General features: G+C 55.1%; 1 protein-coding gene across 11 annotated transcripts in view; it reads left to right on the plus strand.

Moving 5' to 3' along the window:
• The window catches only part of nrxn2b (neurexin 2b), a 626,275-nt gene that overhangs the window by 562,645 nt on the left and 38,286 nt on the right, over positions 1-25,344 (plus strand). For all 11 annotated transcript variants that reach the window (XM_088608835.1, XM_088608836.1, XM_088608828.1 and 8 more), the window contains one exon: positions 16,242-16,413. In XM_088608835.1, coding sequence (XP_088464961.1) covers positions 16,242-16,413 — 172 coding nt within the window. The remainder of the gene's footprint in view (positions 1-16,241; positions 16,414-25,344) is intronic.

Genomic DNA, 25,344 nt, shown 5'->3' on the forward strand with positions numbered 1-25,344 from the left:
CACTCCTCGGGAAGCGGGAGACGTTTTTTTCTAGTCGTTTACCCTTTCAATTATGCATTATGTATCTCCAGAAGATTTACATCTCCAGTTTACACTTTGAACTCTTGAACTTGAACTTTATTGCCGTATGTAACTGGTACACGTACTGGTACAATGGAATTCTCACTGGCAGAAAGTCTCTCGAATGTAAAACAAGTGTAAAAACACAAAGTGCAGACAGTGCATCAAGACAATATTAAAACAAACAGTAGGCAATGTACAAGTAAACAAGTAAACAGTTTGTAAACAATACAGACGTGTAAACAACGCGTAGACGTGTGTGCCTGTGTCCGATGCCTATTTCTGTTCTTGATAAAGAACTGTGTTTCTGCGTGTCTGATGGAGGGAATCTCATCTGAATGCAGGGGAACGGGCTTTCAGAGCCTGGCAGGGTGTCTTTTCTGAACTCCTTCAAGTTGGAGCCCCCAAATCACTGGTGCTCATACTACGTTCTTAAAGACATTTCCCTGCGAGGTTCCTGATGAGGGGAGGCACAGTGGAGAGCATCGCTGTCCTGCAGCGCTGGGGGCCTGGGGTGCTGTCTGGGTGGAGTTTGCATGTTCTCCCCACGTTCATGTGGTTGTCCTCCCCCCAGTGCGAAGACATGCTGGGAGGTGAATTGGCTTGTGGGAAAGATGGCCCGGGTGTGTGCGTGTCTGTGCCCTGCGATGGACTGGCGTCCTGTCCGGGGCGTAGCCCGCCTCGCGCCTGTTGCTCGCTGGGATAGACTCCAGCTCCCCCGGGACGCTGAACTGGCAGAAGTGGTGAGAAAACCGAAAAGGAAGATGCAGGATGAGCTTGGATATCCGGGGGGGGGGGGCGTGGGCGTGGCTGAGGATTTGCAGTATCCTGTCTGCGTGTCACTTCCTGTTTCCTGCCGTACCAAATCTCCGCCGTCAGCAGCTCCACCTGCGTCTCGCCACCTGACCTGCGTCATCTGTGGTCTTCCTGCGCCGGTGCGTTTTTCAGCTCTGATTTGCCGATGCCTGTGTCCTGGGGGGGGATATGACTGTATATTGCTGGATTTGCTCCGCTGATCCCCGCCCGGCGCCCGAGCTCGCTCACTCTGCAGGCTTCTCGCGGATCCTGGCTTCGAAGGGGGGCTCTCTGCGGGCTCGGGGAGCGGCGGGGGGGGGGAGGGGGGTGATGGACGGTGCCTTTTGACGGCTTTAAACGACTGTAAAACTTCGCCCAATTAGCGGCCGATTCAGCCCGCCCGTAAACCTGTCAGAGGCCCGGCGGGCGGATTTAAGATCCTGCCAGGCAGAGCCCCGGTTGTATGGATGAATGCACGGATACCTCAGGAGTACCAGATTAAAAGTGATTTCTGGATAAGGAACCACAAAGCATTCATTATCGACCCCCCTCCCCGTCTCGTGAATAAATTACGGATTCTCAATATGCCCAGCAGCCCCGCTTAAATCGGCGCACAAGGCCGTGCAGGGCTCTGACTGCTCCCCAGAGCCCCGGGGCGGGGATCGGATCGGGCAGGAAGGACGAGGGCCCCGGAGAGGCAGGGAGGAGGAAGGGGCGTCGCCCTCCCCCCCATCGGAGCGCGCTCTCTCCCCGCCTTCCCGGGGCCGTTTTCCCACCTCGATCGGCTCCCGAAACGCTCCGGCTCGAGACTTCCCCGGGAGCTGCTTGGGACCGTGCCCTGGGGCCCGCGGGCCCCGCGCCGTGACCTCACAGTACCTGCCAGTGGCTCTCCCAGAAGGCAGCCAGCTGCCGGGCTGGTGGTCCTGCCAAGAATCATACTCGTTAGCGGGGGCTTGAATGTCAAATCTATTGGGCTAATCTGTAGTCGTTAATTCCCTGCATATTAATATTTACTGGACCCTTATTAACGCTCCGGTACACACACACCCAGTTTCATGTTTTAGCAATGGCAGGGAAGTCTTGGCAGTCTGCCGTCTGAAAGGTTCTTGGCTTTGTCAGTGTGTGTTAAATAAGAAATTACGAACCATTCTTTTTAAATTGCCAGTCCTTACCTGTCTCTCTCTCATACTGATCCTGTTAGTTCAACAGTCCTTACCTGTCTCTCTCTCACACTGATCCTATTGAATCAACAGTCCTTACCTGTCTCTCTCTCTCGCACTGATCCTGCTAGATCGCCAGTCCTTACCTGTCTCTCTCTCACACTGATTCTATTGAATCAACAGTCCTTACCTGTCTCTCTCTCTCTCGCACTGATCCTGCTAGATCGACAGTCCTTACCTGTCTCTCTCTCATACTGATCCTGTTAGATCGACAGTCCTTACCTGTCTCTCTCTCACACTGATCCTATTGAATCAACAGTCCTTACCTGTCTCTCTCTCTCGCACTGATCCTGCTAGATCGCCAGTCCTTACCTGTCTCTCTCTCACACTGATACTGTTAGATCAACAGTCCTTACCTGTCTCTCTCTCACAGTGATCCTGCTAGATCGACAGTCCTTACCTGTCTCTCTCTCACACTAATCCTGTTAGATCAACAGTCCTTACCTGTCTCTCTCTCATACTGATCCTGTTAGATCGACAGTCCTTACCTGTCTTACCTGTCTCTCTCTCACACTGATCCTATTGAATCAACAGTCCTTACCTGTCTCTCTCTCATACTGATCCTGTTAGATCGACAGTCCTTACCTGTCTCTCTCACACTGATCCTATTGAATCAACAGTCCTTACCTGTCTCTCTCTCATACTGATCCTGTTAGATCGACAGTCCTTACCTGTCTCTCTCACACTGATCCTATTGAATCAACAGTCCTTACCTGTCTCTCTCTCACACTGATCCTGTTAGATCGACAGTCCTTACCTGTCTCTCTCTTATACTGATCCTGTTAGACCGACAGTCCTTACCTGTCTCTCTCTCACACTGATCCTGCTAGATCGACAGTCCTTACCTGTCCCTCTCTCACATTAGACTGCTTCTGATCTAGCGACATTGTTTTTAATGCCACGCCGGTGGTCTGGCGAGGGGTGGGTTCCGAGCTGGATCGACTAGTTTGTCACTCCCTGCAGCTCTGCCGCTGATAGCTGATCAATTCACAAACGCCACGCCGGCACTCCGTCTCCTGGGCTGCGCGTTGCAGTCTGTTCATGAATATTTGATGGCGTGTCAGGGGCAGAGAGCAATTCCGCCCCGGAAATTTATGTGGTGCCCGAGGCAGAGCGCAGAAGAGATGTCTCCCCGCTGGGTGGGGGGGGGTCGTTCGTCATCTGTGTTAATTGAATTGGAGCATGCCGTGGGGAGCCCGTCTCCTGTCTGCAGCCTGGCGCAGGATGAGGGGGCTGTCTCTCTGGATCGGGCCCGGTCTCCAGCGCCCTTCCCCGCTCTGGGTGAGCCTCTGCACCCCCTCCTGACAGAAAGAGACCGACGCCCGCCTGCCCACGTAGAATCGTTCACTTGAACTGTTGCCTTTGACTAACAAAATCCGTTATTAACGTTTCTAAACAGATTTGGCCTGGGATAAAAAAGCCATTCAAGACTGGGCATTTCGATTTCATTCCGGGAAGTGATCCGAGGCGTTTAGATACATCTGAATCTGTGCGCGTTGTCCGTTCTGGTGTCTGCTGCGGTCTGCTGGCAGTGCAGTGGACCCGGAGGAGTTCCTCACGCTGTCTCAAGATCTGCCGTAGATCCCAAAGGCTTGGTTCAGCGGCAGAAAGCAGGGCCTGGCTTGGCCATGGGGATGTAGGGCTCGTCGTCCGAGAGGGACGGGGCGAAACGAAGCTTGATACCCAAGTTCGGGTCGGTCTTCCCAGACTGGGATCTCTCTCCTGCCAGTCAGATCGGTACCACCGGCAGGTCAAGATCGATCGGTGATCCCCCAGTCAGATCGGTGACCGATAAGGTGATAAGGTCGATCGCAACAGAGGTGCTGCAGACACTGCGCTAGGTGGGATACCAGTGTGTTTTCAGATGGGCCATGCCATCTCCCCTCTCCTTAAATCCTTACTACTGTTGTCTCGCGATGGCGCTCCTGATTAAAGCATCTGATGTAGTTTTAGTATTATCAATTGACCTTTCTCATGAATGACATAGGCTATTTTGAACCATGAGTCTAAAAAGCTTTTTTTTTTCGGGGGGGACTTCTCCCTCTATTTTATTGCCCTCTGTAACTTGTTGTCTTTGCTTATTGTTTTTGAACCCAAAGTTTCCACCTTTTCTCCAGATTGATCTGGGCTACTGTGCCTGGGATTTTCCCGGGACAGGATGGAGTAAATGTTTCAGTCGCTTCTACTGAGAGTAATTAGCCACTCAGCCTCTGTGCCAGAGCACCTCCAGTGCAGAGGTCAGTTTTATTCGTTTGCATCTCGTTAGCCGTCCAGACCCCCCCTCCCCCCGAGCTGGGACAGCTGACAGAGCCCTCCTGCAGTGAAGAGAGGTCCTGCTTTGTACCTGGGGAGGGTCTCGGGGGGGTTAGGGGTCTGCGGAAAAGCTCTGGGACAGATATCTCCTGGAGAGCCTGGGGCAGGCCAGTTCCCTGTGGAAATGCCTCCCAGCTATCGCTGGCAGCCAGGACCAGCAAGTGACGCTTCCGAAAAGCAAAGCAAACAATTTCTTCAACTCTGAATCGCGCACCAATAAAACATTTACCTGCAGGAACACCGCCGTTTATTACTAAATGCAAATGAATGTTCCCCAGAGGCCAGTTGACATACAGGATATTAATATCCTGTTCATCTGGAGCAGTAATCAAGATCGCTTACATTTACAGGACAGTGAAAGACAGGGCCATTCTCTCTTATGACTAAGTCATAGTTTGTCCCCCTCGAATGGGGCGCCCCACAATAATTAAAGTACAGTAGGGTCTCGGCATTCTCCAAGGATTGGGTGCAGAGAAACGTCGCAAATTCACATATAACCAAGTCCACCCCTGTAGCATCACATGATGTGCTACAGCACATAGTACACATCGTGACAGTAGAGATGCTGTCTCTGGGTATTGGGAAAGTTGTATCACCCTGCAGCTCCCCACTGGCAGCCCCACTGGAGACTCAGCAGGTGTGAGCCTGGTCAGTACCTGGAGGGGAGACTCCTGGGAAAGCTGAGGCTGCTGCTGGAAGAGGTGTTAGTGGGGCCAGTAGGGGGCGCTCACCCTGCGGTCTGTGTGGGTCCTGATGCCCCAGTATAGTGACGGGGACGCTATAGAAGGCGCTGTCCTTTGGATGAGACGTCAAACCGAGGTCCTGACTCTCTGTGGTCATTAAAAATCCCAGGGTGTTTCTCGAGAAGAGTAGGGGTGTTACCCCAGTGTCCTGGCCAAATTTCCCCCCTGGCCTTTACCCATCATGGCCTCCTAATAACCCCCCTCTCTGAACTGGCTCCATCACTCTGCTCTCCTCCCCACTGAGAGCTGGGGTGTGGGGAGCGGACTGGCGCCTCATCAAGGTGGGGGTACACACTGCTGGGGGTGGAGGGGATCCCCCTGACCTGTACAGAGCTCTGAGTGGAGGGTCCAGGAAAGTGCAGACGCTGTAGATCTCAGGCCAGCTTGTCGCAGTCCAGGAAAGCAGCAGAGGGGAAAGTCTCTGAATACCAGTAGGAAGTAGGACACGACTGGAGAAGCTGTGTGTGTGTGTGTGTGTGTGTGTGTGTGTGTGTGTGTGTGTGTGTGTGTGTGTGTGTGTGTGTGTGAGGGAGGGAGGGAGGGAGGGAGGGAATGAACGAGACGAGGAAACTAAAAGAATCTTCTTGTGTGTGAAACAAGCGCTGAGTGAGTGAGTGAGGGATTTTTGTCTCCGCTTCCATTTTTTTGTGTTATTTTGTTTAATTGTCACCTTGCGTCTCGTCAGGTGAGGGCTTTCGGAGATGAAGTGTGAGACAGGAGCCGGCTCGTTAGACCCGTCTCATTAAAACAGAAAAAGACAGGAACCGTTGCGTCGAGCAACACCGGGCTGTGAAATTGCTCCTTGTTTTGTTTTTTTGCGTTTAAAGACGCACAAAGAAAAACAACCTCAAATGAGCCGGATAATCGCGCGAGTCCTGAGGCGGGCGCTGTTTCTGCCTCTTTCCCGGTTCTCCCCGCCTCGCCCCCCTCGCTGTTCCAGGCGGATCGCCCCCTAGGAGCTCCTCGGAGCTCGGCGTGACCGGGCAGGTGCCGAGGAAGCCGGAGGAGTCCAGTGGAAACTCGGGAGCCGTGCTCTTTTCGAGAAGATCTGTCCTGACTCTTCCAAACACACGGAGCCTTTCCGACTCCCTTCCGCGTCTATACGTGAGCGGTCCAGCAGCGGACAGCGGGATTGTTAAGGCGCCTGCTGGCAGGGAAGTGACGCTGACGCTGGCCGTGGCCGGCGGCTGCGTCCGACCCACAGATCTCTGCTCGCGTTCTCTTGGGGGAGAAACCCAGGGCCTGCTCAGGCAGCCCGCAGAACGCGCGTTCCTAGGTCCGAATCCATCGGTACATCCGTTAGTTGAGGCCTGGTATACCGTGTGTAATCACTCCTTCTTCCATTTTTTGGGGCGGAGGGGTGGCTATGTGGCTCTGAGGAGCTGTGCCTGTGGCTGGGAGGTTGCCGGTTCAAATCCCGCGGCCGGCAGAGGAATCCTACTCCGTTGGGGAGCCAGGCCCTTCACCCCAGCTGCTCCAGGGGCGCCATATAAATGGCTGACCCTGCGCTCTGACCCCCAGCTTCTCTCTCCCTGTCTGTGTGTCTCCTGGAGAGCAGGCTGGGGTCTGCGAAAAGACACATCCCTGATGCAAGACATTGGATAGGGCTGATAAAGTGCATATGTCTGCGTGGAGTTTGCATGTTCCCTCTGTGTTCGTGTGGGTTTCCTCCCAGTCTGTTAGCGAGACTGGGACGAGACCATTCTGCGCATCAGAAGGAGAAAAACACACGTGCCACCTGTGCCAAAGCCAGCATTCTAGTTTCAAGAAGCAGGGCGGGTCAGAGCCTCAGATCAATCACCCGACTGCCAAAATGGCTTTCCTCCTGTGTGGACTTTCCTGCGACTGATCTCAACCAGGCAAGACCCGTGGAGAAACCCTTCGGAAAGGAAGGGTCTTTCCGGCCTGTTTCCCCCCCGCCGGGAAGCACAGAATGGCTCCAGGCATGCTTAGGCAATGCTCGGACAGTGCCGTTCCCCTCTTCCAGGGGATCGCCTGGTTCCCCCCCCCCCATTGTGACGGAGTTTTAGCCCCTACCTCGGCATCTGCACTCCCAGCGCGTCGCCGCCTGCGTTTTTTTTTTTCCCGAGGCGGACGTGAATTTCATTGTCCTGTGTCAGAAAAGGTTATTAGCCGGGAAGCAAAAAAAAAAAAGAAATCCCATTTGGTATTAGCATTTTCTTCTGCAGCCCTCTGCACCCGGGTGGTTCTCCATTTTCTCTCTCTAATCGCGTTTGGGAAAATTAAATCGCCGTGCCCCCCACTGCCCGGGCTCGTCTTCTGCAGCACGGCTGCCTCCCCCCTCCTCGTTACCCTCTCTGCCATCTGCTCCCAGCCTGCCCTCGCCTAATGAATATTCAATCATCCAAAATCTTTGCTCTCCGGGCTCTGCGTCCTGTGCGGCACGGTCGTGCTGGTGTGCGTGGCTGTCCCATTGCACGCGCGAACAGGGGGGCGGGCGGTGATGCTTTAGCGGAGTTGCTTTGGATTTTTTTTTTGAAATGACGCTCTACAGCCCAGAGGCCTGTGGCACCGCGACCAGGATTTTTCAAGTGGCGAGGCGCGGGTCCGGATCGAAGGAGGGCGTTGGCCAGCGAGTGGGGTCGGTGAGGGGCGCTCTCCTGTCGGGCCGGGCAGGAGCTCGCGCCAGGCCTGTCAGTGGTGCAGGCCTGCAGGGGTGGGCGTGTCGGAGGAGCAGGGTGGGCGTGTCAGAGGAACAGGCCTGTGGAGGTGGGCGTGTCAGAGGAGCAGGGTGGGCGTGTCAGAGGAGTCAGGTGGGTGTGTCAGAGGAGCAGGGTGGGCGTGTCGGAGGAGCAGAGGTGGGCGTGTCAGAAGAGCAGGTGGGTGTGTCAGAGGAGCAGGGTGGGCGTGTTGGAGGAGCAGAGGTAGGCGTGTCAGAAGAGCAGGGTGGGCTTGTCAGAGGAGTCAGGTGGGTGTGTCGGAGGAGCAGGCCTGCAGAGGTGGGCGTGTCAGAGGAGCAGGGTGGGCGTGTCAGAGGAGCAGGGTGGGCGTGTCGGAGGAGCAGGGTGGGCGTGTCGGAGGAGCAGGGTGGGCGTGTCAGAAGAGCAGGTGGGTGTGTCAGAGGAGCAGGGTGGGCGTGTTGGAGGAGCAGAGGTAGGCGTGTCAGAAGAGCAGGGTGGGCTTGTCAGAGGAGTCAGGTGGGTGTGTCGGAGGAGCAGGGTGGGCGTGTTGGAGGAGCAGAGGTAGGCGTGTCAGAAGAGCAGGGTGGGCTCGTCAGAGGAGCCAGGTGGGTGTGTCAGAGGAGCAGGCCTGCAGAGGTGGGCGGAGATCCTGAGATCAGTTATTACGAGTGACCAAAAGTGGCCTCCTCGTTTGTGATCAGTCTTTGTAGTCTCGTTGCATTTTTAATAGCAAGCAGAACCGAGCCCGGTCCACCTCGTGAGGCGTCCCTGGGAGACACTCAGAGCCAAAACTGAACTAAACCCACGCCCAGTATCCTTTTCCAGCTCGGACAGGCAGGGCCCTGCTCCCTGTTTTAATGAGCATCCGAGAGAGGACAGCAGGGAAACGGCATTTCGGAAACTGCGCATTACCCGTCGGCTGGGAAGATTATTAACGCCAGAGATAAAAGGTCCGCCGGGCAGTGATTAAGCCCCCTTACGTGGGAGAGAGGACCTGCCAGCTCATTAAAAGACACCTCCTCTAGCAAACTGGCGGCTCGGCCACCCTCCATTAAGGCCCTGGCGTCTGTGCTCTGTGTAGGGGTCAGGGGTCGCCAGCAGCAGAAGCACCAGCAGTGATGGCAGTCTTTCGCTGCCCACAGCCTCGTTGGGACTCCAAAACCGGCCCCTTGTCTCTGAATTAAAGCACCCCCACAGTGATGGGAAATCAAAATGATTTACTGTCGGGTCCCCACCCCCTGTTTTTGCAGAATCAGCTATATCGCTAAATTTAAGCACGAAAGCCTCTCTTGGAAAACACGTCATGGGGGATTATAGACGTGTCATCGTCCTGCCGGATTATAGAGGTCCGATCCTCACCTGTTCCACCTCCTGTTGAATCGCCGCAACGATAGACCAGGACACTTCGGTTCTTGTGCAGCTGTTGAACAGCAAGGCTGGACTGTGGTGCACACAGTGGGAGCCGGCAGCCTAAACGGATACATAGCCAGGCTTCATCGCACTGTTCCGCACGCAACTCTGCAGCAGTGTCCTCAGAGGCAAAACTCGCGCGCCAGTCCCAGCAGACGAGCACTGTCAGATCCCAGTGACCCTCATCGGCACTTACTCGCACCTGAAGCGCACTCGCCGCTGCCCCTCTCTGCACTGGGAAATGCAATTTAGCGCAGGAGAGGAGGAAATTGGAGCTGAAAGCATGGCAGTCCCTGACCCCAGACTACAGAGCAGCGGAGCTTTTAGATTCTAATAATGGGAGACTTGGGACAGAGTGTCCTGTGCTGATGGCACGGCCCACTCTCATTTAATAGATGGGGAGTATGGTATTCTCTGTAGATTGGGGGGGGAGTGTTGCTTTGTAGATTGGGGTGTGTGGTATTCTCTGTAGATTGGGGGGGATGTGTTGCTTTGTAGATTGGGGTGTGTGGTATTCTCTGTAGATTGGGGTGTGTGGTATTCTCTGTAGATTGGGGGGGATGTGTTGCTTTGTAGATTGGGGTGTGTGGTATTCTCTGTAGATTGGGGGGGTGTTGCTTTGTAGATTGGGGTGTGTGGTATTCTCTGTAGATTGGGGGGGGGGTGTTGCTTTGTAGATTGGGGTGTGTGGTATTCTCTGTAGATTGGGGGGGATGTGTTGCTTTGTAGATTGGGGTGTGTGGTATTCTCTGTAGATTGGGGGGGTGTTGCTTTGTAGATTGGGGTGTGTGGTATTCTCTGTAGATTGGGGGGGGGTGTTGCTTTGTAGATTGGGGCATGTGGTATTCTCTGTAGATTGGGGTGTGTGGTATTCTCTGTAGATTGGGGGGGATGTGTTGCTTTGTAGATTGGGGTGTGTGGTATTCTCTGTAGATTGGGGGGGTGTTGCTTTGTAGATTGGGGTGTGTGGTATTCTCTGTAGATTGGGGGGGGGGTGTTGCTTTGTAGATTGGGGTGTGTGGTATTCTCTGTAGATTGGGGGGGATGTGTTGCTTTGTAGATTGGGGTGTGTGGTATTCTCTGTAGATTGGGGGGGTGTTGCTTTGTAGATTGGGGTGTGTGGTATTCTCTGTAGATTGGGGGGGGTGTTGCTTTGTAGATTGGGGCATGTGGTATTCTCTGTAGATTGGGGGTGTGTGTTGCTTTGTAGATTGGGGTGTGTGGTATTCTCTGTAGATTGGGGGGGGTGTTGCTTTGTAGATTGGGGCATGTGGTATTCTCTGTAGATTGGGGGTGTGTGTTGCTTTGTAGATTGGGGTGTGTGGTATTTTCTTTAGATTTTGTTTAGTTCTAGTTGCCTCGGTGGCAGAGTCGTCGGCATTGGTGCCTTTACAGCGCTGGGGCCCGGGGTTCAGTTCTGGGCTTGGGGCGCTGTCTGTGTGGAGTTTGCATGTTCTTCCAGGGTTCTTGTGAGTTTTCCCCGGGTGCTCCAGTTTCCTCCCACAGTCCCCAGACATGCTGGGAAGTTAATTGGCATTTGAGAAAATTGGCTCTGGTGTGTGTGTCTGCCCCGTGATGGACTGGCGTCCTGTCCAGGGTGTACCCTGCCTTGTGCCCATTACTTGCTGGGATAGATTCCGACTTCCCTGTGACCCCGAATTGGAAGCAGTGGCTGAGAAAAGGATGTATGGACCCAGCTTTTTTTGTGGAGAAGTAGCAGGAGCGAATTTGGGATCAGTAAGATGGCAGCAGGATTTGCATAGAATAGGTCGTTCTGTCACCAGAACATCACTGATCGCAGATCCCTGTAGGTCACTCCCTCACCAGAACGTCACTGCATCGCAGATCCCTGTAGGTCACTCCCTCACCAGAACATCACTGCATCGCAGATCCCTGTAGGTCACTCCCCCACCAGAACGTCACTGCATCGCAGATCCCTGTAGGTCACTCCCTCACCAGAACATCACTGCATCGCAGATCCCTGTAGGTCACTCCCCCACCAGAACATCACTGCATCGCAGATCCCTGTAGGTCACTCCCCCACCAGAACATCACTGCATCGCAGATCCCTGTAGGTCACTCCCTCACCAGAACGTCACTGCATCGCAGATCCCTGTAGGTCACTCCCTCACCAGAACGTCACTGCATCGCAGATCCCTGTAGGTCACTCCCTCACCAGAACATCACTGCATCGCAGATCCCTGTAGGTCACTCCCTCACCAGAACATCACTGCATCGCAGATCCCTGTAGGTCACTCCCTCACCAGAACATCACTGCATCGCAGATCCCTGTAGGTCACTCCCCCACCAGAACGTCACTGCATCGCAGATCCCTGTAGGTCACTCCCTCACCAGAACGTCACTGCATCGCAGATCCCTGTAGGTCACTCCCTCACCAGAACGTCACTGCATCGCAGATCCCTGTAGGTCACTCCCTCACCAGAACGTCACTGCATCGCAGATCCCTGTAGGTCACTCCCTCACCAGAACATCACTGCATCGCAGATCCCTGTAGGTTACTCCCTCACCAGAACATCACTGCATCGCAGATCCCTGTAGGTCACTCCCTCACCAGAACATCACTGCATCGCAGATCCCTGTAGGTCACTCCCCCACCAGAACGTCACTGCATCGCAGATCCCTGTAGGTCACTCCCTCACCAGAACATCACTGCATCGCAGATCCCTGTAGGTCACTCCCTCACCAGAACATCACTGCATCGCAGATCCCTGTAGGTCACTCTCCCACCAGAACATCACTGCATCGCAGATCCCTATAGGTCACTCCCTCACCAGAAGATCACTGCATCGCAGATCCCTATAGGTCACTCCCCCACCAGAACATCACTGCATCGCAGATCCCTGTAGGTCACTCCCCCACCAGAACATCACTGCATCGCAGATCCCTGTAGGTCACTCCCTCACCAGAACATCACTGCATCGCAGATCCCTGTAGGTCACTCTCCCACCAGAACATCACTGCATCGCAGATCCCTGTAGGTCACTCCCTCACCAGAACATCACTGCATCGCAGATCCCTGTAGGTCACTCCCCCACCAGAACATCACTGCATCGCAGATCCCTGTAGGTCACTCCCTCACCAGAACATCACTGCATCGCAGATCCCTGTAGGTCACTCTCCCACCAGAACATCACTGCATCGCAGATCCCTGTAGGTCACTCCCTCACCAGAACATCACTGCATCGCAGAGCTGCCCAAGGTAGCGCTGTCAGTAGAAAATAAAAAATCTACTGAAAAATGCTTTATTCTCTGAAAAATTCCTCAAGCCCGCCGATGCGCGCTAACTAGCGAGCCTATGCAATCGTATGATTTACTTTGATATGTTGTATTACCCTGATAGGCAAGGAGAGCGTATTTTAGAAGGGTTACAAGGATCTGATTGGACTAGACGCGCTACTTAAAGCCCCTAACCCCCGTGTAAGTTTCGAGTAGACCGTACTAAGGGAGGGGGGAGCCGAGGGCTGGAGGCAGAAAGCAGAACGTTTTCGTCTTCATTCAATCTGAAGGTCACACTCATTCGCTTCAATTTCGCAGGCGGCGTGAGCGTTTTGCTCAAGAAGGGGGCTTGTGGAAATTTAGCTGCTGCTCACGCAGACACAGCCAAGGTAGGGGCTTCAACCACAGGGCTGGGCAGCTTGTTCCACACCCCCACCACCCTTTGTGTAAAGAAGGGCCTCCTGTCCTGACTGGAGGGTCTCACCCAAGCTGTGTCTTGAGAGCAGCCAGGGTAGGGGCTTCAACCACAGGGCTGGGCAGCTTGTTCCCCACCCCCACCACCCTTTGTGTAAAGAAGGACCTCCTGTACTGACTGGAGGGTCTCACCCAAGCTGTGTCTTGAGAGCAGCCAGGGTAGGGGCTTCAACCACAGGGCTGGGCTGCTTGTTCCCCACCCCCACCACCCTTTGTGTAAAGAAGGGCCTCCTGTCCTGACTGGAGGGTCTCCCCCAAGCTGTGTCTTGAGGGCAGCCAGGGTAGGGGCTTCAACCACAGGGCTGGGCTGCTTGTTCCCCACCCCCACCACCCTTTGTGTAAAGAAGGGCCTCCTGTCCTGACTGGAGGATCTCATCCAGCCGTTTCTTGAAAGAAGCCGGGGTATCGGTTTCAACCACATGGCTGGGCAGCTTGTTCCCCACCCCCACCACCCTTTGTGGAAAGTAGCGTCTCCTGTTCTAATTGCTTTTGTTCTAATTGTTTTAATTGCTCCTCCCCGTTGTGCCTACTGGTTCTTGTTTCACTGTTGATTCTGGAGAAGCCCACTGGGCTGACTCTTGAGTACTTATTTGAGGCGGGGAGGCGAGGGGGTGCTCTCATGTAACCTGGACTGAAATCCGGTGTTGGGTCAGGAATTATTGGATTGGGAATACCGTCACGGCCGTGCTGTAATAAACTGTATGCGTGCAAGTAGGACTGCATTTCTAATAGCCCCGCCCTCGTGACGAACGGGGCCTCTCGGTCCTGACTTGCACCAGGGTGGTCCAGTCAGTCCCCCTCCCCAGCTGTGTCCGGTCAGGTCTCTCGCTGGGGGGCAGATCCGAAGCAGAGGTCACCCTGATGTGAATAGAGAGACCTGCTCCCTCTGATGCTCTGTCTTTCCGGTCTGCTACCGATCCCACTGAGAGGATCCCCCCTCTTCTATAGCCCTGGGAACTTCTGCCCAGCCCCGATCCCAGCTGGCAGGCTGGCACTGTGCCCTCACGTGCCCCTCGTCCAGGAGGTGGCCCTAGTGCCCGGGTTGTTGCCTGCTGGTTCCTGGTTCCTCCCGCTTCCCGATCCGCGGTTTGGCTTGTTCTGGAGTGGCGTGGCTTGGCGGGTGGGGGGGGGAGGGTATGTCCGTCTCGCCCTCTGTCGCCCCCCTGCCGGTGCCGGGCCGAGTCCACTGAAAGGCTAGTTGTATGTTTTGGGGTTGGAAAGGATCTCGGCATTGATGAATGTGTTCCAGACCCCATCAAAAGTGAAATGTCCACAGTACCGTGTAAAACAATTCTAATTGATCTCATGTCCCAGATATGGCCAGGTCTTTCTGTGTGGAGTTTGCATGGTTTGCCTGGTTTCCCCTTTGTAAATATGGTTGGCTGGCATCTGTCAAATTGTCCCTCCGTGTGTGCGTGGCTGTGTTCCCCGTGCGTCCAGCTGTGTGGAGTCTGCATGTTCTTTCCCGACTGTATGCAGAGTGTAATCCGTATTTATGGGACAGGGCTTGGGATTCCATGACTTAGATGAGGTGTCAAAAGAGCACATCATTTGTAGGAATTATGCACCGTCTTGGCTACAGACTTCCAGATGCCAGGAAAAGGCTTTCCTCAGCTCCAGTGGAGAGCAACAAGATTCTTCTCCGATGTTCTTAACTGGGACGGTCGCCTGACATCCGCATCCCACCCCCCCCCACCCCCCCACTGTAGATACGAAGCGCTGTTTTTACCGAGACGTTCGCTGTTCTGGGAACGGCCATTAAAAATGTCATTACTCCAGCGCGGAAACCATCTTTAAAAAGCACCAATTCCTCAGGCTCCTCCGTTTAATGGGGTCGGAACTTTATTAAATCTTGCCCCCTCCCCAGTACAGAAAAGGGGGGCCCTGTTGTGAGGGAGCACTAAAGCTTATCCCTGAGTAAATATCTCCCAATTACCGGCTTCCCTTTTCATCCTGTGTATCCGATGGAACACAATGAGCATTCCGGCTACCAGACAGAGTAAGAAGACTCTATTTAAGGAAAACGCCTCAATTTCGGATTGGAAGGAGACCAAAAGAAAAAAACAAACAACGTTTAGTCTGCGTTGGGAAAGAGCAGTGGCTTCTTCGGCGATCACCAGCTGGGTGATTCCGGACACATTCCCTGTATCCCTCTGCTTTGTGCCTGCGTACGGCGAGGTCCCGGCTTAAGAGACGTTACTACCCTCTTCCGGTTTTAGGCTTTGATCCTTGTTTCAGAATTTCGGGAATTGAACGTGAGTTTCCGGAGCTGCGCTTTTCTCCCTGGCTGTTGTAGCCTTGATTCCACACACCCCCCCCTTTCCTTGAGTGCTGTGCCGCCGATGGTGTTAAAAATAGCAGAGCCAGGCTAGTGAAATGAGTATGGAGAACAGGGAATGATGGAGCGGCGGCGGCGGATTTGGGAAAAGGCGCGAGGAGCGTTTTGGAATCTCCATGGGGAACTCCCCCATCCCCATGGAAATCACACTGCAGTTTGGGTGGCAAAGCAGTCCCGAGTCTGTAAGGTTGTGAATATTGCTCAGGGATGTCTGCTTCAAGCTGGCTCTGTATTTCCACAGCAGAATCTTGAAATCTCTGCACTATTTCACGGGAATATCAAAGCTGGGGTTCTGCGATCGTGTGTCTTAGGTTCTGTTGAAGCACAGGCAGGTCGTTTCTTATGCCCTGCGATGATTTTGTACTCCTCCCCCCCCCTGTTTTCCTCTGACTGGACTGGGAGTGGGTGGAAGTCTCTCCTGCCGCCTCTGCAGAGGTTTGGGGTCCAGGGCCCGTGCCCCACAATGCCTTGCAGGAGAGCTCGCATTGGCAGTACCGCAGGCGGCCACAGGGGGTCAGCAAACCGACGGCCGCCCAGCCAATCGCCGTGGGGGGGGGGAATCATTCCCCAGTGTTGGCTCGTATCAGTCCGACAGCCCCCCCGATGGACCCCGATAACTGCAGTGCTGGTCCACCCCTTCAAACAGCTGGCTCCCGGACCGTATCGGAGCACATCGGGGACTGAAGCACTCAGCTTATTCCTGGTTATCGGACACCCTGTGTCACAGAGATTCGAAGCCCCTGATGTAATGAGGGAGAACAGTTACTGTAACTGTTTATGTTTATGTCTTCGACACACTTAACGAACGCACTTAACGTCAGGGCTGTGTGCAATCCGCCCCCTTCAGACGCCAGCCCTCCTCCTATTCCTGTTTCGTTTCTGCTGGCTTCCTCGCGTCCAGGTCTGCGGGTCGTGCTCGGATTCCTGTGCTTCTCCTCCCCCCCCCCCTCCCCGTGCTGTGCGGACGCTGACGGGGCCCCCCCCCCCTCCCGTGTCTCTCTCTCGGCAGGAGCGTGGGAAGATCGGCGTGATCTTCAACGTGGGCACGGACGACATCACCATCGACGAGAGCGCCGTGGTGGTGAACGACGGCAAGTACCACGTGGTGCGCTTCACCCGCAGCGGGGGCAACGCCACGCTCCAGGTGGACAACCAGCCCGTCATCGAGCGCTACCCGTCAGGTAAGGGCCGCGGCCCGCGCAGGACAGGCGGGCACAGGAAGGAGATGGGGGGCGGGGTTAGGGTGAAGGGGGAGGAGTCGGGGGCGGGGTTGCACATGGGGCGGGGTATAGGGGGCGGGGCCAGAAGACTTCAGATACCCAGAGAGCACATGCAGAGGCTTCGGACATCTCGAAATGAGGGGGTGGGGGGGGTGCCCTCAGATGCTTTTAATCAGTCGACTTGGCGCTTATTAGACAACGCCAGCAGCTTGCAAGGAAAGACCCCTTGAAAAGATCGTCTGCCGCCTGAGACCTGTACGTGTGGAGGAGCGTTAGTTGCCAGATCAGGGAAGATCCCCTTATCGTATCTCCGGCCGCTGAGCCGATGCTGGACTGGGAGCGAGAGGGCGAGCCGTGATTCCGAGAGCCCGGGAAATGAATGGCAGCGTAGAGGAGCCTGTCTTTCTCCCCTTGCGAGACGGCGGGTGCGCTCGTCCCTGAGGCGGGCTTAAGGATCGGCCCCACAGGTCGAAACCCCCATCAGTCAGCGATGAACGAGAGGGAGATAGCTGCCAGGTCTGAGGCAGGGCTGGGGGGTATCTTGAGGGGTGGGGCGGGGAGGAGAAGGGGCAACTGGGCTCCCAGATCTGCCCAGTCCGCACCTCTACCCCCCCTCTCCCCCAGCCCACGGGGCGGAGTGTCTTCACACGTGATCACACCCCCCTCCCCATCCCAGCATTCCCGCTCCCCCTGTCCCCCCGCTAGAAAAACGAGCTTTGGTGGATGGAACCGGGCTGCTTCCTTGCGACCCGAGTCCCGGTAAGGGGGGAGGAGGGTGCCTGATCCGCCGGTCCCTGTCCCTGGCGTCACCAGCCTGTCCGGGCCGAGCCGCGGGGCGATCCTCCCAGCATTCCCCATACCCCCCCCCCGCGCTGTCTCTGTGGTGCACTCTGGGTAATCGCGTCTCCCGGCCGCCGCTCACAGGAAGACATTTTTCTGGGCGTCTGATGCTGGTACAGGGCCTCTTGCTCACCCATCGAACTCCTCCTGGTTTGGTCAGTGCAATTCATCGATTGCGAAAGGTACTGTCCCGGGTCAGGTCCACCCGATGGGCCGGCGCCCGGCCCGTCAGAGGGGTGGTCCAGCTGTCGAAAGGGTGATGAAGGTTGGGTTTCTTCCAAGCCGTGTCCACAAACTCTGCCCCAGCGAGCCCGACGTGTGCCATCGTCTGGTTGTTGTCCGGCTCCGAAAGACCTGCGATGTTTGCCCTTGTCCAAGAAGGCGCAAGGGTGGAACAGAGCCTTTTATCCCAGTTCGTTCGGTTTCACACAAAATCCCTGTTGCATCTGCGCACACAGCCATGTAAACACATGGTAAAATTACAGCAGTGCTTACATTTCTGGCGCTGAGAGACGGTGCCAGATTATTAGTAAGTGAAGTGGTTTTAAAAGCAAATGGCAATCTGAAGGCTTTCTGGGGGGTTGTGTCAGACCCGGTATTATATATAATAGCAGTAATACTTCACAGCTCCTTTCTGAGGCTGTCTGCATTTTGAAAAGGCAGACTTTCCAGATTTGCGGTCCTTTTTGGCATCAGATTTAAGACAAATTGGTTTTAAGGATGAGTCACTTGTGTCAAGAGCCAATTAGATTGTAATGCGAGGAGACTGGAGATGCAGAGAGTTTTTTACGTGCCTAATACTTTGCTTAAACACCAGTGGAGGGATATATTTTTTTCCATCAGAAGTCTGGAATTCGAGGTGCACTGCTGGAGCATGTTAAAGAGTTCGCCGTTAAATTCAAATGGATTAAAATCAGGACCGTGTTCTCTAAATAGCTCTGACTGATGCTGTCTATATCGTCTCTGTTCAGTGCATTTTCTGTTATTCCTCTTGTAGCTTTTGTTGTATCTTACCTGCATTCGACTTCAGAATTGCTTTGAAGGCTTTCTGCCTGGCATGTCGGAGATCGCCGGGAATATTGAAGGAGTTATTAAAACCAGACTGCCTTCTGGGAAAGCAGAGGGGGTCAGCTTGGGACTGTCTGCTGATTGGACGAAGGCAGCAGCCAAAGGGGGAGGAGTTCCGGGGCTGTGGAGCCCGCTGATTGGCTGAGGAGGGGCCTGGAGGTGAAAGTAGGCCACTGCAGTGAGAGGAGAGTGATGGGACCCAGTTCATGACAGGCAGCGCTGAAGCCCAAGCCGTCACATTTCGAAACTAAAAGCGCTTTGGGTTCTGTAAGCCGATGTGTTTACAAGAGGAGCCGGAGCAATTGAAGTGGCCCCATAACTCAGGGGTTGGAGCACTGGCCTTGTAAACCAGGGGTCGCGAGTTCAAATCTCACTGGGGCCTGGCAGAGTGGTGGCTCTGTGGCTCAGGATCTGAGCCTGTGGCCTGAAGGTTGCTGGTTCAAATCCCACAGCCGGCAGAGGAATCCTACTCCGTCGGGCCCCTGAGCCAGGTCCTTCACCCCAGCTGCCCCAGGGGCGCCGTATAAATGGCCGACCCTGCGCTCTGACCCCCAGCTTCTCTCTCCCTGTCTGTGTGTCTCCTGGAGAGCAAGCTGGGGTCTGCGAAAAGACACATCCCTAATGCAAGACATTGCACAGGGCTGATAAAGTGATGTTATGTTATGTTATAAAGGTGGCTAATGAAGTCCCTGTCCTGTACAGGGCTAGTGCAGCTGACCCCAGCGGTGTGATGGCTATCTGATTTAAGCACGGGGAGGAATGCACTGGGAGAAAGACTCCCTTTTCAGCGTGTGTCTATGAAAACATCCCATTCGGGGCGCAACGCGTGCTCCGATGTTGTTATTCGAAAGACCACCCCTCCTGCAGCACAGTATCTCCCTGTCGCCATCGCGGGAGCTTCGGTCTAGATCTGTGGTCCGGGCGGAGGAGCGCCACCTACTGGTCCACCAGCACAGCCCGGGTTTCCTTTTCCTTGGAGGTCTCTGCTTTGCTTCCTGTTATCCGACGGGCTCAGGGTACAAGGCAGTGACGTTGCAGTCACGGAATTCGGTCCCGCCTGGAGAGCAGTCAGTATAGTGTCTTGACGTCTGCATGCCTATTGTCCCTGTTTTGCCAGTGTCAGGGGAAACGCAAACACAGGAGACTCTCCCCCTTGTCAGAAGCAGCTCCGGAGTCTAGCAGGCAGGAAGAAAAGAGTCAGGACGTGAAGTCAACACGTTGTCTCGGGCGCCCCCTGTCTCTCTCTCTCTCCTCTCTCCTCTCTCCCTCTTTCCCTCTCCCCCTCCCTCTCTCCCCTCTCCCCTCTCTCCCTGTCTCTCTCTCCTCTCTCCTCTCTCACCCTCTCTCTCTCCCCTCTCTCCTCTCTCTCCCTCTCTCTCCTCTCCCTCTCCCCTCTCTCTCTCCTCTCTCACCCTCTCTCTCTCCCCTCTCTCTCCTCTATCTCCCTCTCTCTCCTCTCCCTCTCCCCTCTCTCTCCTCTCTCACCCTCTCTCTCTCCCCTCTCTCCTCTCTCTCCCTCTCTCTCCTCTCCCTCTCCCTCTCCCCTCTCTCTCTCCTCTCTCACCCTCTCTCTCTCCCCTCTCTCTCCTCTATCTCCCTCTCTCTCCTCTCCCTCTCCCCTCTCTCTCCTCTCTCACCCTCTCTCTCTCTCCTCTCTCTCCCTCTCTCTCCTCTCCCTCTCCCCTCTCTCTCCTCTCCCTCTCTCCTCTCTCCTCCCTCTCCCTCTCCCTCTCCCTCCTCTCTCCTCTCTCCTCCCTCTCTCTCTCCTCTCTCCTCTCTCCTCTCCCCTCTCCCCGGGCCTGTAGGAGGTGTGCTCTCTCCCCTCACTCCGTGTGCTGCGGGTGTAGGTCCCGACAAGGTCAGCCCAGAGCGATGGCCGAGTCAGGTGCGAGCCGTGCGTGTGCAGTGGTGCATGCCAAGCCAGGCAGGGAGAGCCCCCCCTTCTGTTGTTCTCCTGCTTGTGTGCTTTCTCAGCACTCCCAACCCTCCCTGGCCTCTAACGAGCCAGGAACTAATTAATTCCATCGATCACGTACACAGTAGGACCTCGGAGGCATGACAAAGCAGAAGAGGAGGCTAATCAGCCCGTCGCGGTTATTGTGGACCGAGGACTGTGCTTGTTCCACGCACCAGCCACCCTTTGCGTACAGAGGCGCTCCCATTTCAGTCACACAGCCTCCTCGTTTTCTCGCTTGTGTTCTCGGGTTCGGGTTTCACAACGGATCCTGAACCAAGCCACATAGGGTTGACCTTGTCAGTGGCGTTTTGGGGATTTCAGACGCTTGGACCCTGACGAGATTCCAGTCTCCTCTCAGGGTCCAGCTGCTCCTCTGTCTGGTGCAGGCGAGCGCAGGCTGGAGACCGGCGTCACTCACAGGTGCTGTTGCCATGGCAGCAGAGAGAGGCGATGTGTCGCATGCTGCCCCTCGTCCATGCGTCTTTATCCGTTGTGTGTTGTGGGCTTTTTGTGTTCATTCAGCTTTTTCAGCAATTCTGTGTGATCACTAAGTGGGCATTGTGTTGAGAGTCTACCTCCCCCACTGATTCACACTGATGTGCTGTCCTGTAGCAGTGCCACACTGCCCTGGTGCTGCTCTGTCTTGTGGCCACGATGCCCTCAGTGCTGTCCTGTAGCAGTGCCACACTGCCCTGGTGCTGCTCTGTCCCGATGCCCTCAGTGCTGTCCTGTACCAGTGCCACACTGCCCTGGTGCTGCTCTGTCTTGTGGCCACGATGCCCTCAGTGCTGTCCTGTAGCAGTGCCACACTGCCCTGGTGCTGCTCTGTCTCGATGCCCTCAGTGCTGTCCTGTAGCAATGCCACACTGCCCTGGTGCTGCTCTGTCCCGATGCCCTCAGTGCTGTCCTGTAGCAGTGCCACACTGCCCTGGTGCTGCTCTGTCTCGATGCCCTCAGTGCTGTCCTGTAGCAATGCCACACTGCCCTGGTGCTGCTCTGTCCCGATGCCCTCAGTGCTGTCCTGTAGCAGTGCCACACTGCCCTGGTGCTGCTCTGTCCCGATGCCCTCAGTGCTGTCCTGTAGCAATGCCACACTGCCCTGATGCTGCTCTGTCCCGATGCCCTCAGTGCTGTCCTGTAGCAGTGCCACACTGCCCTGGTGCTGCTCTGTCCCGATGCCCTCAGTGCTGTCCTGTAGCAGTGCCACACTGCCCTGGTGCTGCTCTGTCCTGATGCCCTCAGTGCTGTCCTGTAGCAGTACCACACTGCCCTGGTGCTGCTCTGTCCTGATGCCCTCAGTGCTGTCCTGTAGCAGTACCACACTGCCCTGGTGCTGCTCTGTCTCGATGCCCTCAGTGCTGTCCTGTAGCAGTGCCACACTGCCCTGGTGCTGCTCTGTCTTGTGGCCACGATGCCCTCAGTGCTGTCCTGTAGCAGTGCCACACTGCCCTGGTGCTGCTCTGTCTTGTGGCCACGATGCCCTCAGTGCTGTCCTGTAGCAGTGCCACACTGCCCTGGTGCTGCTCTGTCCCGATGCCCTCAGTGCTGTCCTGTACCAGTGCCACACTGCCCTGGTGCTGCTCTGTCTTGTGGCCACGATGCCCTCAGTGCTGTCCTGTAGCAGTGCCACACTGCCCTGGTGCTGCTCTGTCTCGATGCCCTCAGTGCTGTCCTGTAGCAATGCCACACTGCCCTGGTGCTGCTCTGTCCCGATGCCCTCAGTGCTGTCCTGTACCAGTGCCACACTGCCCTGGTGCTGCTCTGTCTTGTGGCCACGATGCCCTCAGTGCTGTCCTGTAGCAGTGCCACGCTGCCCTGGTGCTGCTCTGTCTTGTGGCCACGATGCCCTCAGTGCTGTCCTGTAGCAGTGCCACACTGCCCTGGTGCTGCTCTGTCCCGATGCCCTCAGTGCTGTCCTGTAGCAGTGCCACACTGCCCTGGTGCTGCTCCGTCCCGATGCCCTCAGTGCTGTCCTGTAGCAGTGCCACACTGCCCTGGTGCTGCTCTGTCCCGATGCTCTCAGTGCTGTCCTGTAGCAGTGCCACACTGCCCTGGTGCTGCTCTGTCTTGTGGCCACGATGCCCTCAGTGCTGTCCTGTAGCAGTGCCACACTGCCCTGGTGCTGCTCTGTCCCGATGCCCTCAGTGCTGTCCTGAAGCAGTGCCACACTGCCCTGGTGCTGCTCTGTCCCGATGCCCTCAGTGCTGTCCTGTAGCAGTGCCACACTGCCCTGGTGCTGCTCTGTCTTGTGGCCACGATGCCCTCAGTGCTGTCCTGTAGCAGTGCCACACTGCCCTGGTGCTGCTCTGTCCCGATGCCCTCAGTGCTGTCCTGTACCAGTGCCACACTGCCCTGGTGCTGCTCTGTCTTGTGGCCACGATGCCCTCAGTGCTGTCCTGTAGCAGTGCCACACTGCCCTGGTGCTGCTCTGTCCCGATGCCCTCAGTGCTGTCCTGTACCAGTGCCACACTGCCCTGGTGCTGCTCTGTCTTGTGGCCACGATGCCCTCAGTGCTGTCCTGTAGCAGTGCCACACTGCCCTGGTGCTGCTCTGTCCCGATGCCCTCAGTGCTGTCCTGTAGCAGTGCCACACTGCCCTGGTGCTGCTCTGTCTTGTGGCCACGATGCCCTCAGTGCTGTCCTGTAGCAGTGCCACACTGCCCTCAGTGCTGCAGTGAAGCTGTCTGTCCAGCTGTGTACTCTGGCTTTGATGCATTCAGGACGGCCCTCTCTCGCTGCTTGAATCGATGACAGCTCTTCCAGCTGCTGGCTAGTGCTGTGGATCTGCTTCTCATCAGTTCACCCCTGTGCCTTGCTGGGGCCCGGGCTGTGAGAGTGTTGTGTGCTGTTCCGCCTCGTATCAGCACTGCGCTGAATGCTGATGAGCGTGTTCGCTGCACGCACACACACACACACCAGCACCCTGGACAGAATCTTCCCAGCACATCCCTCTCCCAGCGATCAGATGCTCTTTAATCACACTCAGCTGCTCCCTCCTGTCTCCCCCTCTCTTCCCTTCCCTGTTCCACTGCTGGCTTTCTGCCCTCCATCCCTGCCTTCCCGTTAATTCTCCCCCTGCGATCTCTTCTTTCCTCCTGCGTATCTCTCTCTCTCTGTCTCACTCATCTCTTCTCCCTGCCAGCACTCGCTGGGTGCCAACATGCACTGTATTAAGCACACAGGTCTGTAGATAGCTGACTGTTCCCCGGTGCTCAGTTACCTGCAGCTGGCTGGTCTCGTCACTGTGTGAGTGTGAGAGGGAGAGGGAGAGAGGGGAGAGGAGCAGGGAGAGAGGAGAGAGAAGGAGCAGGGAGAGAGAGGGGAGAGAGAAGGAGCAGGGAGAGAGGAGAGAGAGAAGGAGCAGGGAGAGGGGAGAGAGAAGGAGCAGGGAGAGAGAAGGAGCAGGGAGAGAGGAGAGAGAAGGAGCAGGGAGAGAGGAGAGAGAGAGAAGGAGCAGGGAGAGAGGAGAGAGAGAAGGAGCAGGGAGAGAGGGGAGAGAAGGAGCAGGGAGAGGAGAGAGAGAAGGAGCAGGGAGAGAGGAGAGAGAGAAGGAGCAGGGAGAGAGGGGAGAGAGAGAAGGAGCAGGGAAAGAGGAGAGAGAGAAGGAGCGGGGAGAGGGGAAAGAAGGAGCAGGGAGAGGGGAGAGAGAGAAGGAGCAGGGAGAGAGGAGAGAGAAGGAGCAGGGAGAGAGGAGAGAGAGAAGGAGCAGGGAGAGAGAAGGAGCAGGGAGAGAGGAGAGAGAGAAGGAGCAGGGAGAGAGGAGAGAGAGAGAAGGGGCGGGGAGAGAGAAGGAGCGGGGAGAGGAGGGAAAGTGAGAGGAGAGAGGAGGGAGAGGGACATGGGAAACAGGGAGAGGAAGAGACAGGAGGAGGGAGCTGGGAGAGAGGGAGAGGGGATTCGAGAGGAAGAGGGGATTTGGAAATGGGGGACAGGGAGGTTTAAAACCCGCAATTTAAGCTTTTATTAGTCAAATCAATATACAAATACAGTGCTTCTTTTGCTGCACTTAATATAGCGAATTAAGCTCACTCCTTCTGCTGAGTTCAGTTCTGCTGTTGAAATTCCTGTTTGTTTCCACTAAGGAGCCTCCAAGGCACAGGCCAGCAGAGGGGCTTAAGGCTGTGGAAACAGGCTTCTGTGTGTGTGTGCGTGAGAGAGAGAGAGAATACAGTGTTTTCAAAGCTCAACACGCTCATTACAGGAGGCTTTGACAGTCCAATACAAGACAGCTGAACCTTTTCCTCTGGTTCTCTGCCCCGGAGGAGGATGAGAGGTTTATCGGAGGAGATCATAACTTAGGTATCAGGTTGTTACAACATGCCTCGGTGCGTTTTGGCAAATCTGAGACCCTGGCCCTCAGTTTTCAGAGGACTATAGGTACGTAATCTGTCAGAAGCACTGCACTGCAAAGTCTCACCAGAGAGAGCACTAATCTACTGTCGCTGTCCTCATGCAGTCACCCTAGAAACTCCCCAGGAGTTCAGGAATTCGATCTATGGCCTCTACACTGGGAGATTGGTAAGACTGGTGGACTATTTCATAGCACATAGGGGCCTGGGAATGCACAGATTTGTAGGCACGGCTTGGTAGAAAATGGAGCTGATGGTTTCTTCACCTGGGGAGGAACTACATTACCCAGAATGCCTTGTGTGGGGCTGCATCAGAGCAAGAAAATGTCTTCCTTTCCTACTACAAGTCCAATGATGCATTGCTGTTTGTTGAAATGCTGAGTTAATGATGTGATAGTATTTCCAATGTTAGTGTAATTATCACTGTTATTATTTGTTATCATTTTGATTTTTATTCTTATATTGTTAGAATTCTGATTAGTACTTCTGAAAGTTTTTTCTGTTTCCTGTTTAAATCAATTGACTATTTTTGCCTACTAAAAACGAAACCTGTAGTAAATTTCTAACTTATCCATAAATATTTTTAAATTAACTTCTCATAAACAAAACCAAAACCAACTTAAAAACTGGTAACTAGCTTGATGTTCAATGACTAAACATTTAAAAACCAAGCCACAAA

This window comes from Lepisosteus platostomus, chromosome 16 (assembly GCF_059453375.1).
Source record: "Lepisosteus platostomus isolate fLepPlt1 chromosome 16, fLepPlt1.hap1, whole genome shotgun sequence".
NCBI classification, from domain to species: Eukaryota; Metazoa; Chordata; class Actinopteri; order Semionotiformes; family Lepisosteidae; genus Lepisosteus; species Lepisosteus platostomus.